This window comes from Durio zibethinus, chromosome 12 (assembly GCF_047325235.1).
Source record: "Durio zibethinus cultivar Kanyao isolate XHJ-2024 chromosome 12, ASM4732523v1, whole genome shotgun sequence".
Taxonomy (NCBI): domain Eukaryota; kingdom Viridiplantae; phylum Streptophyta; class Magnoliopsida; order Malvales; family Malvaceae; genus Durio; species Durio zibethinus.
The window spans coordinates 128,797-148,077 of NC_143173.1; the positions used below are offsets into that span (position 1 = coordinate 128,797).

Sequence of the window (19,281 nt, forward strand, 5' to 3'; positions counted from 1 at the left end):
CATCATTATAATCCATGTGATATATATGTTACAGCAATTTGAGGTTGCAATAAATAAATGAAAGTCAATATGGTTTTGAAATTTTTTGAATGGTTTCCAGTTTTAATAATCTGTTTTCTAGAGGAGAAAAAAAAAAGTCTTGAATTCATTTTACAATTATCAAAAATAATTTTTATAATATGGGGTTTACTTTTCTAGTATCATTAGAATGAGAAAAATTAAGTGGAGAAATATTAGGCATTAAAAATAGATATAGTAAGTTGTATTATTGTATCATGTAAAATATTATATTTGTATCATATTTTATATAAAAATTATATATCATAATTTATATTGATATAAAAATATAAAATATAATTTTTTTATTTTATTAAATTAATTTATGATTTATTTTTTTAATTTTAAACTGTGTTATTTTTATTTTTTTTATTTAATCATTTTCATAACGTATTATTATATCATATTTTAAATTATCAGATCCAATTAAAAATTTTCTATTGAATTTTAATCAAAATAAAAAATGAATATCTGGCTGCAGTATGGTCGTAGCGGTTTCCATAGGAATATGAGGAGAATAAATGTTATAAAGAAAATTTTATATACTGAATCAGTTCCTCGTAATCCTCCGGGCTTTTCCATCTCATCCGGTGTAACAGACCCATGAATCCCTACAGTTAATTGCATGTGAATCTGATCAATGTCCTTTTTGTTGAAGATGGTCATGGTAATGCCCTCGTCAATGAAAATGCTATTGATGTTCAAATCCAACATCTCACCCTTAAAGGGATACTGTAGTACTTGAACCAATAGGCCAAAGACTATATATGTTGTTTTGTATGATGGTTGATTGATTTTTTTTTTTTTAAATTTTTTGAAACATGTTATTAGATGGTTTTTTTGGATAAACAAAATTAAAATGACCATGTCACTCTCAGGATATTGGGATCATACTTGAATAATATATAGTACAACAATGAATTGTCGACATTTTATAATCACCAAAGCTTACATTCATAAATTACACAATGTGTTCATACAGTACTTGTTCTATCCATAGATACAATCTAGAGGAGAAACCCATTCTCATGAAATACTGGATCAACCAAGATTCATTTTCTCCGTTTTAACTTTTAATATTAACTTCCAAACCCAAGTAAAGAACCGATCAACCTTTCCCCATACAGAGAATCCAGATTCCATACAGATGGAAAGGAAAGGAAAGCCAACGCCATGCTACAAAGCATTGAAAATAGTTGAACTATTTACCATTTTATTAATTTTTAAATCTTCTCGTTTTGGTTTGTACCCTTTAAAAAGTCCTTGTCCTAGTTTCTTTTTTTTTTTTTTTCAGTCCTTAACCTTCTTCTCTCCCAATAAACAGTACAAGAGTTAGTTTGATGCTAAACGGCCTTCTTCTCTCCTAATAAATAGTACAAGAGTTAGTTTGATGCTAAACGGTAGATAGAATTGGAAATTAATGAAGTTAAGGGAGTCCAACCTCTGTAAACGCTGTCAGAAAATTTTATTAGTGAGGAACTCCCGATTAACTTATGATCCTTATTGTCAAATTCATTGAATGAACTACAAAATTTAAGAAATATATCCCAGTATAGAAATATTCATTTATATAATTTAAATTCAAAACGTTTACAAACAGAACTAGAAATATTCATTTATATAATAAAGCAACCACAAGGACAATAGTCCTTAGGTTCCTGATAAAATCTGTCCATTTAAAAAGGGAAGGACAGAAAAACAACTACTAAGAAAGGCACAAAGAACACATTTACACCGCTAAACAACTAATTATGTGTATAGTAATCTATATCGCCACCAAAGGCCACAAACTTTAAGCAGCGGATGGGGCGCTAGTATAGTGAACAACGCCAGCCTCTGACAACGCTGCCAAAAATGGTTGCAGGCCTGTTTGCTCATCCTCATCAGCTTCTTCTTCAACAGAAGCCACAGCATTTCTGTAGTCGAGCGATTCATCATTGTAAATGTCCCTCCATTTTGTCACCAGCGTCTTAATGTCTTCCCTGTCCATGTTCTCTTCTTTGCCAGTATACCTCCACGGTTTGGAGCCAGCAGCACAGTAGTGAACAACCTTGGCTTTTTCTAGCTCAATGTTCTCTGGGTGGCGCCATAGCATGGCCATGACCAGGTTGTAAATTGGAGGGATGGGCCTGTAAATGTCCCTAAAGAATATGTTCAGATAATCCTGCAAAAACAAATAATAATAATAATAATAACACAAGACATCAGAATCAGGACTGAGAACGGGAAATTATTAAGTATCAAATTACAAAATTCGACGTGGAATTTAATTCTTACCTGCTCAGCAAAAGGGGTAGGAGCGATGACTTTGAGAGTACTCAAGAGGTCATCATAGACAGAAAGGCTGGGTTCATACACAAACATTCCAGCGTTGAAGTAGAGAGGGGGTTTAGGACCCAGCTGAGAAGGCCACTGGACCTTATCAGGGCACTGCTGACAGTAGCCAATCTTGTACTGTGGGGTGTGGCTCCAGGTTTTCTCACAGAAGCAATCCATCACAGCATAGAAGTAACCATCTTCCATGTCAAACAAGTGGTCTATGTTATCAAATACTAGGATGTCTCCGTCCAAGTATATCAGCTTGGAATACTCCACAAACTGCAATTTGAATTATATATATAAAGAGTAAGAAAGTTATTCAATTTGTAGGATCCGACAAATTTTTTACCAAAAAGGTCATCTTTTTAATCACACATTTTTTTATTTTTAATAACCCCATGAAAAAGGCCTAAAATTTTGATTTATGCCAAAATATAAGGATAGGAAAAACTCTTACTATTAATTAAGCAGAGGAAGCATATACACAGTTAGACATGTATTGCCATAAGTTTGGAAATGAGACTCGCTTGTTTACCTACCCAACTCCACTTCAAGAAAATGAAAAAGTGGAAAACGAAAAACATTTTTTCCATAGTAGTTTGGAAAATTGAAACATCGTATGACAACAAGGAAATACTTGTCATATTCTCGGAAAATCCAAAACAAACCAAACAAGTTTTTAACTGAAGTTCCAAAAACAACCTTAACAAAATAACTATTCGTAACACGTGGCACTATCCCCAGATCTTTCCCATGAGCCCAAAACAAGATAAAAAAAAAATCGACAGAAAGTTACGTATAACAGTACCACATGCAAAAACATACCTCCCAGATACGCAGCTTGGAATAGTTGATGACATAGTATGCCATGGCAAACTGGGTCTGGTTCTCAGGTGGATATACAGGCTCGATCTCCTTGACTATGCACCCCTGATCCACCAGAATCTTTCTGTGATCTTCTGGCACGTCCGGCAAGGTAGCCACCACGAGTGGGTACTTGCTCTTAACCTTCCTCAGTCCCTTGGCTAACCCCACCACGCCCATAACGTAGTCCCCGTTCCCTGCCAAGAACGTAACATAAGCCCTTTTGGGAGGAGGGGTTGGAGCCTTGGCTGTTATCTTGACAGCTTTGGTATTGGTGATATTTGGTGCCATGTTTGTAACCGGAATAACGGGTTTTCGATCACAAATGTGAAAAAAAATATGCTTTGCTTATAGGGTAAAAAGGGTACGAGTTTTTTTTTTTGTTTTCTTGTGTGTGTGTGTGTCTCGGTGTTTAAGGTGCTAAGAGTGATTGGTTGGAAGGAAAATGAGTGTAGGAATTTAATTTGAGAGAAGTGGCTGTATGGTATGTAAGAGAAACTTTGTTTGTGGCTTGAGTGAGGTTCTTAGGTAGGGGGGGAGGGGTGTTTATGTAGGAAATGGATTGGTTTACTGTAGTAAAAAAAGTATTTATGATGTTGTGAAATATAATAATTATAAAATTAAAGGAGTCCGTTTCTGTTCTGTGTGTTGCAAAAGTAAGATTGTGAGGTGTGACTAACTAATGACTAAGGTAGTGAAATCCACGTATATATTGATTCTTTGACCAACACTGTTAAGCTTACCTTATGGCTTAAGCCTTAAGGATAAAGAAGAGGCTAAGGGGGCGTTTACGGTGAGTGTAAATAGGAGTGGTTTTGGTGTATCTTTGATCAGTTGTCAGCTTCCAACGACTGATCAGATTGAGAAAATATTTAATCTAGCAATTAGTGAGAGATTAAATTTTGGAAATGGACGGTGCACGAAAGGAAAGTGGTAGGAAAGAGCGAATTCATTTATTAGCGAAATTTAATATTATATTGATACTAGAATATACCCTCCCTAATTAATATTTGTTCCATTCCATGTTCATTGAACAGGAGCGCGCCCCTATCAATTCTTTGATTAACACTTTCAATACTATATTTATATGGTTTTAGACGAGTTTTTAATATCACACATATCTAAGGCTACCTTTGTCTAACCCTAAATAATTTGATTTTTCCCCAAATTTGTTATATATATGGTACAAATCAACCAACTAAAACAAAGGAAAAAAGCTGAAATAAAAGATATTTTATTATTATTTTTTACTGCAATTATATATCTAGAACTCATATTTGATATATAAAATTATTGATAAGATAATAATTATCTTATATCATATTTAATTTGTATTTAAAGATAAAGATAAAGATTACGAAGATGATTAATATTTTCTTGACATAAAATTATTTAATCTTTCTCAAGTAGAGAAGATTATTTTTAATTTTTTAGATTAAATTTACATGTTTAATTATACTTTTAAAAATTATATAAATTTAAAAAAAAATAATTTTAATAAATTAATAAATTATCTTATTATAATATTTATATATATTAAATATAAAATACGATAATATTATTTAATTTAATATTATTCATAATATTATTTTATCATATCTTATTATAATTTTAGATATTAAACATAAATTAATTGTTTAATAGAATTGTGTTAATATATCTATCAACCAAACACTTCAATTTTAGAGGTGATTCTTAATGCAACGTCTTTTGTTTATTCATTAATTTTACCCTTATATTAAGGGTGGAAGAAAAATCATAGTCTCATGAAGTTTTTTTTTTGGGTTGCAAATGTACGACGCTTACTTTGATTTAACAAAAAAACAAAATGAAAAAAAAGTAAAGACGAAAGAGGCTTAGTTAAAATTTTATTCACAGCTTAACGACCCCCACCCGGCATCTACCGACTAAGGCCATATCCCCCCGCACAAAAGCCATAAGGAAATTATCCACGTAGATTTCGGATCACACGTGGCGCATTTCAACGTGGGTGGTTCGGGGTCCACTGTGGTATAGCCACGTAATCCACTGGAAGCCAGGTGGCCTCCTCAGAGGTGTTGTTGTTGTTATTCTATTTTTATTGGCAAAGTCACGTAGGGTCCACTACATCTTTTGTGTGTCGGTCCCTATGGGGTTATCAGATGCCATGTGTCAGCACTGTTGTCAGGTGGCTTTGTTTGAATCAATGGTCTAATGACTCCAATCAGAGCCATTGCCGTGACTTTTTTTTTTTTTTTTTTAATTTTCTAGTTAAGTTAGTTACTCCAAACATGGCCTACAATTACATTAAGATAATGAAATGTTTTATCACCTAATATTTAGCGATAATGTTGTTTTATTGATTTTTGACTAACCGACCAAATTTCTAAGATAATCTTTTTAAAATAATCTTCAATTTTTGACTTTTGACTTTTAGAACGAGAATATATTATAAAATTCTTGTGTTTTTTCTTAATCGAATTTGTATCGTTACTTTTGGTCTGCTATCCAAGGATAAAGGAAACTATTAAAGGGTGGGGATTTCTTTTTCCTTAAGTTTAGCCACTAACTCGTCACATCTTTGGCATAGTTTACGCTTTATATCACCAAAGAATTATTTTTAAAGGTGAAAAATCTAAGCGTACTTTTCTCTCTTAATTCTCCGGATAATGTGGGGGCAAGTTTACGTCAGACTTTCTTTGATAGTAACTTGTTAACTACTCTACCTATCTACATTAATTTGGTGGGCAAAATGTGAAAACCCCATTGCTTTGCCAACTGCTAACCCGTGGTCGGCATTAACTAATGACATTGTCAAATTCTTGGCTTCCTTGTTCGTTGGTTGGTGTCGGAACTTGGATTGGATGACACTGTCAGGATTACAAGAGGCTGTTGTTTCAGAGCAGGCCATTGCTTTTTGGATCCAATAAGGCCTTTGGACTCTACGTGTTTTTAAGGTATTGTCACACTGATTTAGCCCATACCATGACAAAAAAGTCTGCCGACATATCTCTCCATTTCCTTTATCCTTTAAAAATTGAAACTTTAGTAATTGCTCGAGCGTACAAGGTTCAATAAATTCAGTGAACTTTTCACTTAAAGATCTCAAACCTTTCTCCGGTCTATACACACCTAGTCTGCCAAAGCTTGATGGATTAGGACAGTAACCATGTAGTGTCTGTTAACAGTTAAGACTATATGTCTATCTTACATAGGCAAAGAAAAGTCCAATTCCACCGATGTTGATGTTGTGCAAATTTATACTTCAACTTTTGTGCTGAAGAACATCCAAACTTTGAAGTTCTGCTGAAGAAAATTTTTTTGGATATTGAATAAGATTAGTATTAATTCTATAAGGTTCTGAAAATGATAGCTTTAGATGCTAGAAAGGGGCTGATGCCACTGGCCTGGTTACAATTCCACATTCCAAATTGAGGGAAAACAGTGCATATATATATCAGTTAAACATTTTCTATACGAACTTGAGGGAAATATAAGGGAGAAATGACAACGCCAAAATTTTATGGTGATGAGATGAATGGTCTATGCCTGGAGAACAAGGCTTTTGCCAAGTATCATGTCATCAGTTGAGAATCAGCCTCCTTCCTGAATGTATACGAGTCTGCAAGTCCTTCCAGCAGGTCAAATTCAGATTTCCATCCCCGCACGTGCTTTGCTTTCTCAATTGATGCAAAGAAATGCTGCATTATATATATCATCTATATATAAATGAACAAGGTGATGATGATATTATTAAAACATGTTCCTTGATGTAGATTAATACAATGACTTGGTCTGTACTCTGCAGTCCATCTTGTTGCTATAACCATAAGAGATTGGGAGTAGTTTCTGATGTTACTATGGCAAGAAAATTACTCTGAAAAATTGTCTGATGTAAATTTCTAGTCACTTGGTCTGCAGCCAAGTTTGTTCCTAAAACCAAAATGGACCAAGTCACCACTATTTCATAAGAAAGTTGCAGCCTAAAGGTCTATTATTTTTTGGAAAACGTAACTTGATAGTTAATTTCTGATGTGACTATGGCGAGAAATTTGCAATGAAAAGTCTCTACTCTTGACCAATGCAGATAGCAATACGAACAGACGTTTTAGCATTTCTCACGAAACTTCTGCCATTTTGTAAATTTGAAAAATAAGCATATATGAGAAAGGTGAGCCAAATGAAATTTTCAAACAAGGTGTTCTGCCAGGAATTCAAGTTTCTTCAGGAACATAAACTCCATCCAATCAAATGGAGCCTTATCCTTTCAATTTCTCTTTCTTGCAAAGACTTAAAAGTAATTTATTTACTTTATTCTTCTGAAGTTGTGAATGAAATTTTTGTCAAGATTTACCTAATCGCGGAATGGGAATGCCTTCTTTTTACCTAAGTAAAACTCCTCGGGGTTCCGGTTCAGGAAATCCAGCTGCTTGGGTGGAGAATAGCAAATGCAGTAAGTAGTATTCAGTGGACTTTAATCTCTTCTCATGTACTCTTATCAATTCAGCAAAAAAAAAATAAATAAGGATGGAATTACCTTGCCACATGTCCTAGCTAATCCATCAAAAGTGACATATTTTTCTCCTGAAATGTTGAGTACCTGCTTTCTGGCTTTTTCATTACCAAGAACCTGGAGTTCTACAACTATGTTTCATCATTCTCACTCAATATCGCAAGGGATAAAAATCATTTAAATTGCTTATCCTACAACAGAAACTTTATTGGACAAGCACATTAGATTTTGGCTACATGGATCGGAAGCAACTTGGAGAAATAGTACTTGTGCTGACCATTATATGTGTCAGGACTCAGGAAGACTTAACTGACTGTCTAGGTGCCATATTGGATCCTTCCAAGTTCCAACTAATTACTAGGAAGCAGGTGCTATGCTTCTTATAAAACATAGTAAAACTTGCAACTCAACAAGATAAATTATTTTCTGAAATAGATATAAGAGACATTTAAAAGTGACATCCATGTGCAACTTAAATAGCAAACATGCAGTGGCCAGGAGGCTTGCAGTTTCACTAACCTTTACATGACCAAGTTGGGTTATTTGCAATCCAGAGTTGGGAATTGGAATAGGGTGCCCTGCTGGTGGAAGGACCATTCTTCAACAGGATTGTAATTCAAAGGGCCATATATGTAGACAGGCCTCAAAGAAGTCCAGCTATGACATGCTGCTTCACTCACTCTCTATCGCTCCCTAAGCCTAAGCTTGCTTTGCGTGTAAGTTGCAACTGAAATTTGAAATACATTTAGTAATTCAGGATTTGTTCTATGTCCTAACAAACAATGAGGTTAAGACAATGTCCAACCTCACTTTGGTTATATCCACAGGCAGCTTCCCTCCCATTCAATTGGAGTGTTGCATTGCATTGTAAAACAATGGAACAGTGCCACAAGCCAAAACAAACAAGCCCAAACAATCAGTTAGTTCATCAAACTCAAAACACTTTTTGTTTGGAAGGTCTAGGCGGCAGCGTGCCTGAATGACCTTGAGTTGGAGTCTAATCAGCAATCATAATTTGTTTTCCGAGCTCAAGGACTTCTGAGGTCAATAGTAAACTAAACTGGGGAAATGTTCTTGCCCAATCATGTGGTCTCAGTTTATTAATGTTGATTTTGTCTTCTTCCTAAAGCCCAAAAGAATGAGAAGTACATTATACTTGAAAAAAAAAATAAAACAAACCAACCTTTAGCTAATCAGAAAAGAAAACTACTTATTCAAAACCATTCCCTTCAATATAAACAAACGATCTAATTTGAGATGCTTGCCACAATAATCTAAATCTAATTTATTTAAAAAAAATTAAAAATGTCTAGTTTTATTATAATTAGTGCAGGAAAATAAATGGAGATACAATACTACTAAAAAATTGATTAATGTCAAAGAAGCTTTTAATTCTGCTATCTTAATCTTAGTAGTAATAGTAGTAGAAAAAGCTTTTCCATTGGGTCTAGGGTGGTAAATAAAAGACTTGAGAATTGAGTTTGTAGAGTAATTCCTCCGATATTAGGGACCTTCTTTCGTAAATAACCCTTATTTTAGCTGCATCTACAAAGAAAACCAAGACAAGCTCAAGAAAAATTTCTCTGAAAAAAATTGAAAAAAAATCAATTTTTGTATTGAATCCCTGTAAATTCGCCAAAAGATTTAAAACCCATCAAATTCTTGCATCCTCCCACAATGGATTTTAGTCAGGTGAGTCCATCCATCTCTCCCTTTCTTTTTCTGTTTTTACTAGTTTATCAGATTTCCTTGGTTTGTTATTACTTGTTCTAGGTATGACGCTTGTGGGTTTAGTATTATTGGTCTTATTCAATTGGTTGATTGCTAGATCTGAGTCTTTTGGGACCCTTTTGTATAGTTGATCATAAAAAACAGAAGAAAACTGACCATTTGTTAATAAATCTTCGTAAACAACCCTTGATTGTTCAAGGTAGATCCTGATATCCAACTTTGGCCTGCAAAAAATTTCAACTTTGTGTTGCTTCAATAATTTGGTGGAACAAAGATGGTGAATTGAACAAGCTTAATTACCACTGTTTATTAGCGTTGTGTATTTGTTTGGAACATGAAAATTAGATAGAAATGTTACTAATTCGAAAGCCAACTGTTTATTTGGGGCTTAAGAGTATTTGTTTGATTCTTTCTGATGATTTTAAATTTATTCCTTTGTGCAGCCTCCTGGTGAAAATTATGCCAACCCCAAAACGTGTTTCTTTCATGTTCTCTTCAAGGTCAATTGTTTTTGTGCCTCTAATCATCTTGATCTGGTGAATCTGATTTTATGCCCTTTGCAGTTTTGATGTTTAGTTTCTTGTTTCCTACAGGCTGCAGCGTTGGCCTTTTACATCCTTTCTGCTCTCTTTCTCGACAACTTTGTGATCATTTTTGTGGTGACTGTTCTTCTTTCTGCCCTTGATTTTTGGGTGGTTAAGAATGTGAGTGGACGTATATTAGTTGGTTTGAGGTGGTGGAACGAAATTAATGATCTTGGTGAGAGTGTGTGGAGATTTGAATGTCTTGACCAAGAGGTGAGTGTTTCCTTTAACCAAACCATATATGTAGTTTCATGTATAACATTACCAAGTCTCTTGGTTGTTCCTTGTTGTTGTCTACTTTAGTCCTTGGCCCGGATGAACAAGAAGGATTCATGGCTGTTTTGGTGGACCCTTTACCTTTCAGTAAGTTTATCCCTTGCTTTAGTATATACCAATAGAGTTATGTCCCAAATGATAAAGTCATTAATTCATTATTTAATTTTTCAGGCAGTTGCTTGGATTGTGCTTGGAATATTCTCTCTCATAAGGTTTGAAGCTGATTATCTCCTTGTTGTTGGAGTTTGCTTGACTCTCAGCATTGCAAATATAGTTGGCTTCACAAAATGTCGCAAAGGTTTGTTGTTTATTATGATAAACAATGCTTGGTTGAAAGGGTTATCTAGTATAACTTTTAGCCATAGTCTAGCTATTTTATGTAACTTTTTCACTAAATTGAGACAAGGAAATGGCATCCTGATTAATAACTTAATTATGACTTAGTTTAAAATAATTTATGATGCCAAGAAAATTTTGAGTAGAGACGAGTTTCCAAGTGAATATTTGTTGTATGTGATGCAAGATAGGTTCATTATAGGTGAAAGGTTTTCCCAGTTTAAATTTATAACTTAGTTTAAATATCTTTTGGATATTTAGATAGCTAGTTTTGTCTTGCCTCTTACATGTTTCCTTGAGCAAATTATGATTATCTGTGGATACTGTAATGATCTCAATTTTTAAGAGAGGAAGAAGAAAAATATAGTCCTTCATTTTTTACCTTTCATTTGGCTGCATGATTGGTGCTATTAGATTGCATAAGGAAATCGACCATCAGGGGTAGTGACTATACTTGGTGTAAACCCAACATTGGCTACCATATATTTGCTTTTCTTTGCACACATATTCTTGGTTTGTTGCAGGTTTCAACTTTTGATTTGTTTCTTCCTATATATTTAGTTTGAGTAATGATATAGGTGATGAACTTTAATTATCAAGACTATAGTTGGTGAGATTGGAGTGCATGTACCATTTTTTAACAGGCACCATGAGGTCCATTCAGTAAAATATTGGGAAAATTGGGATTTAGGATGCAACAGAATTTGCAATGTTTCTATCCCTAATTAATTTGTTTCTCTCCTGCATATTTTTTTCGGCTTATTTTTCACCCTGTAAATTAACAATAAAATATTGTTTTCAGATGCCAAGAAGCAGATTCAACAGTTTGCCTCCCAGACCATTGCGTCGAGATTTTCTTCCACTATACAATCAGCATTTAGTGTTGTCTGAATATTCAAAAGTAAAATACAAAGAATGACATGGAAAAGAAAATGCACTCGAAGAGAAGGAGAAGTTGAGAAGTGTGGCATGTAACCATTTTTGTGAACTAGGGTTACAAATCGGACGTCTTTTATGTTACCTCTAATATTTTTGTAGTATAATGAATCTCTCAGAAAAAAAGTGTCAATAATAAATCTTCTTTCACTTGCTATATATTAGTTGTCTGTATGATGTATTGCAGTCTTTCCTGAGATGTTATTGATTTTCAATTCTTTCAACTTCTCTTCCCTGGGCATCAAAGAGGCAAACAATAGCATTTACATTTTCCATTCTCTCTCTCTCTCTCTCTCATATGATTGATCCATTCTAGAATATATTAAAGCGTTTTCTTAAAAACGGTTTAATCCATTCTCTTTTATGCTTTTCCTTCTTAGATTCGGACACCATTTTCCTTTGTCATGGAAGGACACAGTTCTCTCTCAAAATCTGTATCACTTATCTTTGGATAAATATTAATAAAAAAAAAATTTTAAAAGAAAAGAAAATATATATAATTTTTATTTGGATAATTAAACTTAATTAAAAAAAAGAATTTTAATAATCATTTTTCGATAAAAAGTGAAAAAAAAATAATTCATTATAATAATTTTTTCAATTATAATTTTTTATTACCTGTGATTTTATAGCATTCATGAACTATAATATATTTGTTATTTTATCTGATCGCATAATTATTATTATATCAATGATTTTTAATCAAGTAAAACAGAAAAATATTTTACAAATATACATTAATGAATTTTAAGTTAGTCTGATATCTCGTAAATTTAAAAAATATATTTATTTATATTTAATTATTCATCAAAATCAAATCACCAAAAAATTATAAAAAATTTTTATATTAAAAGATATATATGAAATTTACTTTAAAAAAAAATATAACTTTGAACAAATTATAAGATAATTATCATCTATTTAAATTTTTTGATTAAATTTTTAATATTAATAAAAAGATAAACTTTAAAAAAAATAAAAAATTATTTAATTTTCACCTCTTTCCCTTTCTTTAAATTAAATATTTATTCAAATAAAAAAATAAAAATTTTATTTCCTTTACTTTCTTTTTCTTTTCTTCCTCTCTCCTCAATCTAAACACAAATGGTTTGTATTACAAACGGTGCAGTAGTACAGTCATATATTCATCAATCACCCCAAGTTGATTCTTGGCATTCAAAGTATAAATGACTGGGATCAACAGAGCCTGAGCTTATATTATGGCTCCTACCTGGACTGTATATTGTTTAACAATTTTCTTTATCACAAAGCAGTACAGCAGGACATTCCCTATCATGTTTGTGTTGGCCATTGCTTTTGTGCTTTACCCTAAACCCTAAAACCATAAATTTTATTCCATCTGATTCAAATTTGAGAGTTTCCAAGAGAAATTTAAAGTTGTAAGCATTCAAGTGTTTCTGGAAACTCTTTATATGAAACAATTGTTAAGTGTGATAATAGACTTCTTCTGTCACACACACATACAGATATATATATATATATATATATATATACAAAAATTTTCCCATATTTGTAAATTAAAGGACCAATATTTAGGTCCAACTAGGTTTTGGTAATTAGTCCACATGGTGCAATGCAACACAAAAACGATTAGATGCTTCTGCTCTGCCCTCCTCTTGTTTAAACTCATGTCAAAGTGATTCAATCATTAATACAACAAACATCCTTTGGCTTTATGGTTATAATGCACACTGCTAGAAGAGTTGTTCTACTTTCCATCAAACACTCCCTTCAATGGGTCCAAAACTACTCTACCGGGACAAAGATGCCCTTAACCCACCTATACAAAGGAGCAAAAGGCCCCGCCATATTAGCCACAAATGTCATCAAATCATTCTTTGAAAAGGGCTTGATCAATGACGCACGTGTTCTGTTCGATGAAATGCCTGAAAGAGACGTGGTTATGTGGACGGCCATGATTGCTGGCTACACTTCATGCGACCATCATGTCCATGCGTGGACCTTGTTCTGTGAGATGGTAAATAGGGGGGTGAAGCCCAATGCTTTTACTTTATCTAATGTGTTAAAGGCTTGCAAATCCGTGCAATGTCTTGCATATGGAGGTTTGGTTCATGGGATGGCTATAAAACGTGGCTTAGAGGGTTCTTTGTACGTTGATAATGCACTTATGGCAATGTACGCTACTTGTTGTGTTAGCATAGAGGATGCATGCTCTGTTTTTAGAGATATGAAAATGAAAAATATGGTGACTTGGACTACTTTGATCACTGGGTACACTCATAGAGGCGATGGCTATGGTGGACTTCAAGTCTTTAGAGAAATGTTACTGGTAAGCTGTTAAAAAAACAAGTGTGGAATTTACGAATTTATTTGGGTTTATGCTGCATTATGGAAACTTCCCATGTTTTATTTGTAGTACTAGACGTTTTATGCTTTATTACCTTGGTAGTTTAAGTTATCTAGTTTAGTTTACAAATGCTGCTCTCTCAAGAATGTGAAACAACCTTAATATATTGGGTTTGAATTAGCATGTCATGAAACTGTTTTAGTCATTGCTTTTGCATTTTTTTGTGAACAGGAGGAAGCAGAGTTAAATCCTTATAGTTTTTCAATTGCCGTTAGAGCTTGTGCTATGATAGGCTCAAATACTTTTGGCAGGCAAATACATGCGGCCATCATTAAAAACGGGCTTGGGTCTAATCTCCCTGTAATGAATTCTATACTAGACATGTATTGTAGGTGTGGTTTTTTATCTGAGGCAAATGGATACTTCCATGAGATGACTGAAAAAAACCTGATCACATGGAACACCTTGATAGCTGGTCATGAAAGACTAGATTCTAAAGAGTCCTTGAATGTATTCTCTCAAATGGAGTCAGAGGGTTTTAGTCCAAATTGTTTCACATTTACCAGTATTACTGCTGCCTGTGCAAATTTAGCAGTTTTGAATTGCGGGCTACAGGTTCATGGAGGCATTTTTCGCAGAGGCCTCCAGAAGAATGTGGTGTTGGCTAATGCCCTAATTGACATGTATGCCAAGTGTGGAAGCATAGCTGACTCACGCAAAATTTTTAGTGAAATGTATGATAGAAATTTGGTCTCTTGGACTTCTATGATGATTGGTTATGGGGCACATGGTTATGGGAAAGAGGCTGTTGAGTTGTTTGATGAGATGGTCAGGTCTGGAATTAGACCTGACAGGATAGTGTTTATGGCAGTTCTGAGTGCTTGCAGCCATGCTGGACTTATAGATGAAGGCTTAAGGTGTTTTGAATCGATGAGTAATTATAACGTCACCCCTGATCAGGAGATTTATGGGTGTGTAGTTGATTTGCTAGGCCGTGCTGGGAGAGTTGAGGAGGCTTATCAACTGATAGAGAGCATGCCATTTAAGCCTAATGAATCTGTATGGGGTGCACTTCTTGGTGCTTGTAAGGCACATAAGCTCCCAAATTTGGGAAAATTAGCAGCTTTGAAGGTGTTGGATTTGAGGCCAAATAAGGTGGGGGCTTATATGATTTTGTCAAATATATTTGCTGCTGAGGGTAATTGGGGGGAATTTGCAAGAACGAGAAAGTTGATGAGAAGAACCGGGAGTAGAAAAGAGCCAGGAAGGAGTTGGATTGAGGTAAGAAACCGGGTTTACAGCTTTGTTGTTGGTGGTAAGGTTGGGTCTAACACAGAGTGGGTGTATGAGGTTTTAGAGTTGCTTATTCTACATATGAAAGCAGGATATAGGCCTGATTTAGATTGTGTGGTACATGATCTAGAAGATGGGACTTGAATAGGAGAAGCAGAAGCTGAACAAAACCAGAAGAGTTTGTTATCTATGTAAATGGACTGAATTCCTGAACATAATCTGTTTCCAAATGAGCAGAGCCCTAAGTTGGGTAGAAATGGAAGCTTAGAAAATTTTCCTTTAGAGCAGGAGTCTTTCTGGAGAAGAGGGCCATTTTTGGTGAGCCTAAAGCCAGTAGATGGAAAAGAAGAAGTTACTGTTGAAAGGAGAACGCAGCCTGTACTTTCTTCCCTTGAAATCAATTTTTCAACAAATTGCTTAGGGAATCAGTTTGTTTCATCTTGTATAATCTTTCATTTTGATACAAACTCCTCTTCATTTGTTACTTCTTGCGTATAGCTGAGGTTAAATATAGTAAATTAAAAAAATAAAATGCTGTTAAAAAATTCCTGAAAAAACTACATAACAAAATCAAATCAAATCGAATCAAGCATGATTGAAGTTATCATAATCGATTCGATTCTAATTCCATTAAGCGCAAAATCAATCAACTTTTTCAATCTTATGCCTAAACTAAATATTTTGTCAAAAAAACAATAATAAAACTTAAATATAAACCGGTTTCTGGGGTTAAAAGTGGAAATTCAGACACCCCCTTAAACGCTAACGGTCTTAACCCCCATTTAAAAATAAACAGCAAAAAACATTTAGGAACACACTTAGCCGACGAAGAAACCCTGCCGGAGCATAAAATTACCGGTGGGCTGTCGTACGCGCTGTCGCCACCAACACCCAAACACTGCCGTCGATTTACCCTAATCTCGCAACTAATAAAGGTTTCAACGGTTTCGTGATTTTAATTTTGATACGAAGTTCTTTCTCTTTTCAAATCGGATTGTAATTCTTCCAACTTTGATTATCCACAGATATATATATATATATATGTATAGAGAAAGAGAGAGAGAGAGAGAGAGAGAGAGAGAGAGAGAAAGAGAAAGAGATTTTCTTAGTGTTCGATGAATTGGGAGAAAAGGGCGAAAAGGTAAAACAATTTCAATATCTCAGAGTGCAGCTAAAGAACATAAAGAGCAGCTTGAAAGGCTCCAGAAAAGGTTTCTTCTTTCCTTTCTATGTTTTTTGTTTCTTTCTTTTTGGGGCTTCTGAATTTTTATCTTAAATTCTTCTTTTTATGTTTTGTTAGCTCATTGCGGAAAGTTTCAACATTTTTTAAATTGGTTTTTACGGGATCCAGATTTCTATGAGTACTTGCAAGAAGATGGCAAAGAGCTTCTTGCGTTTGATGATGAGGATATTGATGTAAGTTAGGCAAATTATGTTGGAGTGTTTATTGTTTCAAATGGCTGCAGAAATTAAGGTGCAATTTCAAATGTTTCAATCTTTTTGTAGGATGATGTTGATGTTGATGTTGACATGGAAGATGCAGAAATCTAGATGTGTGATGAGACTCATGAGCATGATATCGCTGAGGAGGAGGAGAAACCATCCTAAAATGTTGTAACTACCGCAATGATTTATTTTTGGTTTAATTTAATTCGAGAGGATGGAAAACTAAGCGTGGTTCGTTGTCTAATGAAAGCTTTCAGGAGTCAGGACCGCTTGTCACCACGGTGATGATACTGGGGACACATCAGCAAAGTTTACTGTCATCATGTCCAGAGGGTATTTAACAAAACAATGTTGTTTACACTATCTGAAATGGATGGAATTCTCCGCAAATTGTTGAAACTTCTTGCTTCTGGTGGAAAGAAAGAGACCATAAATGAGCTAATGAACACATAACAATGGAAGAGCTACAACCAGTTAGTGAAGTCATATCTTGGAAATGCCCTACACATTTTGAACCAAATGCTGACATGAAAATGATATCATTCACTTTAAGGCGTCTCCAATATTCATCTATATTTTTGGCTGCTTTTCCAAGCCTTTTGAGGAAATAAATTAAGGTATGCAGAAAGGCGAAAACTATATGGGATTTTCTTCAAATTCAATGATTTCTTTGAAGTTGGTGCTTGTTTTATGGTCCACTTGTGGTTGTAGTCTTGAACAAGCAACATTAGCATTTGGAATCTAGAACCCTTTTGTACCTTTCATATGCTTGTATGTGTGAAATTCATTTATCAGTTGGGATAACTTGAGGCTTAATCTATTCCTATGTTGAGGATATTGTCTTAAATGTTTTAGGAATGAGGAATATGCTTGCGAGCAGGTACCGAATGCAGTGTTTCTTGGTCTTTCATTGCTATTTTATTTTATTTTATTTTTCATCTTTCATTACGTGGTAAACAAGAAATAAAATTTTCCTTTTTTCCCAGGTAGCACTTCACTTTTGTGGTATAGGGGGTGATTTCTCCCTGTTGTCACCTTTCCATTTCTTAGGGATCTTTGTGTTCACCTAGGATCTGATTGTTTAGATGAGTGTTTCAGAGAGATTCGCAAGGCCTATGTTTTGAACTGCCACTTCGTGAATGCGGTAAAATTATAGCACATCCAGTTTCTCACCAATTGTGTCATAGAACTTATTCGTGTGGACCTTCTAACTGCATATCAACATGCATTTGTTTTCATTAGACAGTTAGCAATGCTTCTGTGGAATGCACTCAACATGAAAACTAAGGTATCATTTGCACTTTTCTGCTTAGAAAAGTTTACTTCTGTAATCATCCTTGTATCACCTGTGAATTAGAGTGTCTTTGAGTAAATATTGCTATTTTTAAGACTCCTGTCATTGTCCTGTTTAAGCTTGTTAGCTGCATAATGATGTTTGTGTTCCATTATTTTGTTATAACAAGATCTATTGAATGCTTTGTCTTAACATTCTTGATTCGGTATCACATGAAGATTTACTAAGCATTTTGTTGCTCGTAGGATGAGAAAAAGATGGGTACTAGTCCTCTTTCACAATATGTTTTTAACTCTGCGCCAAAGTGCAAAACAAAGAAATGATTCAATGATGGAATCCAGGTCTATTGTTCATTCTCTTTGATTCATCCTATCTATATTATAACTGTTTTAAGACAACTACGTAAATAGCATGCATGTAATTTTCAGTGTTCTTGTGGGTGAAAGGCTATCTTTGGGAGTAAGCTTGATCAGATACCAGCTAGTGATGAAGAAGATGATATCAGGAACGATGAGGGTGCTTCTGTTTTTAGTTCTTTCTGGTTACCAGGAGGTGATTCCCGGTATGGCTTGTCATATTTGCCTCTCTTTCTCTCTCACACGATTGTGGAAAGAGATATGCATGCGAGTGTGCACTCAATATTTTCTTTCCCATCAATGATTTTTTACTGCAGTTGTTGTGTTAGATTGCCAAACAATATTGTGGTAAAGTAACACCATTATCTTCCAAAAGGGCCAAGCCTCATAAAAAGGAGGAGAAGAAAAAGAGAAAACAAGAGGAAGGGGTGGATGAGGATCAATATATTGTGGAAAACTTGGTGCCTAGTTCAGATGAAGATGCGTCTTTGAGTGACTCCCCATCTACTGGGGAAGATGACAATGAAGAGCAGCTGGATGGCACAACCAGTCAGCGGAGGAAGAAGCAAAAACCCAAGAGTTTTTCAAAGAAGAATGTAAGATCTCATGCAAATAAACCAAAGAAGAGAAAAAGAGCTAGTTGACGAAATCTTGTCACTGACCATCGGATGGTCATTTGTATGTGTTAGTGACTGATTTTTCTTTTTCTTTTATCTTGTTTACTTGCTAGTAGTGATCCATGACATATGAACTTTGATGAATGGATTAATTGAAGAAATGAATACTAACTTATTCTTAAATCATATTCTTTTATAGTTTAATATATATTATATAAGATTTTTGTTTGGGGGGTGGATTGAGTCATAAAAAGTAAATACCTCCCTCACTCCAAAGCCAAACCGAAACCCCTATTTCCCAAGGCCTCCTTTTTAACTCCCAGTCATTGGCTTTGGCGTATTGATTTATGG

The 19,281-nt window shown here is 34.5% G+C and overlaps 3 protein-coding genes and 1 pseudogene across 4 annotated transcripts; 3 read left to right on the top strand and 1 right to left on the bottom strand.

The window, feature by feature from the left end:
- Positions 1–1,608: 1,608 nt before the first annotated feature.
- Positions 1,609–3,801, bottom strand: LOC111296264 (galactinol synthase 2-like). The gene is made up of 3 exons (XM_022890466.2): positions 3,202–3,801; positions 2,335–2,655; positions 1,609–2,221 (listed from the first exon to the last, which is right to left on the bottom strand). The coding sequence occupies exons 1-3, from the start codon at positions 3,529–3,531 to the stop codon at positions 1,850–1,852; spliced, it is 1,023 nt and encodes a 340-aa protein (XP_022746201.2). The 5' UTR covers positions 3,532–3,801; the 3' UTR covers positions 1,609–1,849.
- Positions 3,802–9,264: 5,463 nt separating this feature from the next.
- On the top strand, positions 9,265–11,819 carry LOC111297721 (Golgi apparatus membrane protein-like protein ECHIDNA). Its single transcript, XM_022892360.2, has 6 exons — positions 9,265–9,424; positions 9,907–9,963; positions 10,057–10,260; positions 10,351–10,410; positions 10,495–10,621; positions 11,462–11,819. Exons 1-6 carry the CDS (start codon positions 9,410–9,412, stop codon positions 11,548–11,550), a joined length of 552 nt encoding a protein of 183 aa, XP_022748095.1. The 5' UTR covers positions 9,265–9,409; the 3' UTR covers positions 11,551–11,819.
- An 833-nt stretch (positions 11,820–12,652) lies between these two features.
- On the top strand, positions 12,653–15,749 carry LOC111296374 (putative pentatricopeptide repeat-containing protein At1g56570). The gene is made up of 2 exons (XM_022890651.2): positions 12,653–13,906; positions 14,156–15,749. The coding sequence occupies exons 1-2, from the start codon at positions 13,292–13,294 to the stop codon at positions 15,359–15,361; spliced, it is 1,821 nt and encodes a 606-aa protein (XP_022746386.2). The 5' UTR covers positions 12,653–13,291; the 3' UTR covers positions 15,362–15,749.
- Positions 15,750–16,232: 483 nt separating this feature from the next.
- Positions 16,233–19,136, top strand: LOC111296204 (nucleolar complex-associated protein 2-like; annotated as a pseudogene). Its single transcript, XR_016326236.1, has 8 exons — positions 16,233–16,428; positions 16,518–16,633; positions 16,724–17,280; positions 17,650–17,951; positions 18,053–18,115; positions 18,203–18,298; positions 18,386–18,519; positions 18,690–19,136. The product of XR_016326236.1 is annotated as a nucleolar complex-associated protein 2-like (transcript).
- The last annotated feature ends 145 nt before the right edge of the window (positions 19,137–19,281 follow it).

Coding starts and splice junctions, on each gene's coding strand:
- LOC111296264 (XM_022890466.2), bottom strand. CDS start 3,531: ATGGCACCAAATATCACCAATACCAAAGCTGTCAAGATAACAGCCAAG. Junction 2,656..3,201: donor CCAAGCTGCGTATCTGGGAG/GTATGTTTTTGC, acceptor TTCAAATTGCAG/TTTGTGGAGTATTCCAAGCT. Junction 2,222..2,334: donor CTACCCCTTTTGCTGAGCAG/GTAAGAATTAAA, acceptor TTGTTTTTGCAG/GATTATCTGAACATATTCTT.
- LOC111296374 (XM_022890651.2), top strand. CDS start 13,292: ATGGTTATAATGCACACTGCTAGAAGAGTTGTTCTACTTTCCATCAAA. Junction 13,907..14,155: donor TCTTTAGAGAAATGTTACTG/GTAAGCTGTTAA, acceptor TTTTGTGAACAG/GAGGAAGCAGAGTTAAATCC.
- LOC111297721 (XM_022892360.2), top strand. Junction 9,964..10,056: donor TCTTTCATGTTCTCTTCAAG/GTCAATTGTTTT, acceptor TGTTTCCTACAG/GCTGCAGCGTTGGCCTTTTA. Junction 10,261..10,350: donor TTGAATGTCTTGACCAAGAG/GTGAGTGTTTCC, acceptor TGTCTACTTTAG/TCCTTGGCCCGGATGAACAA.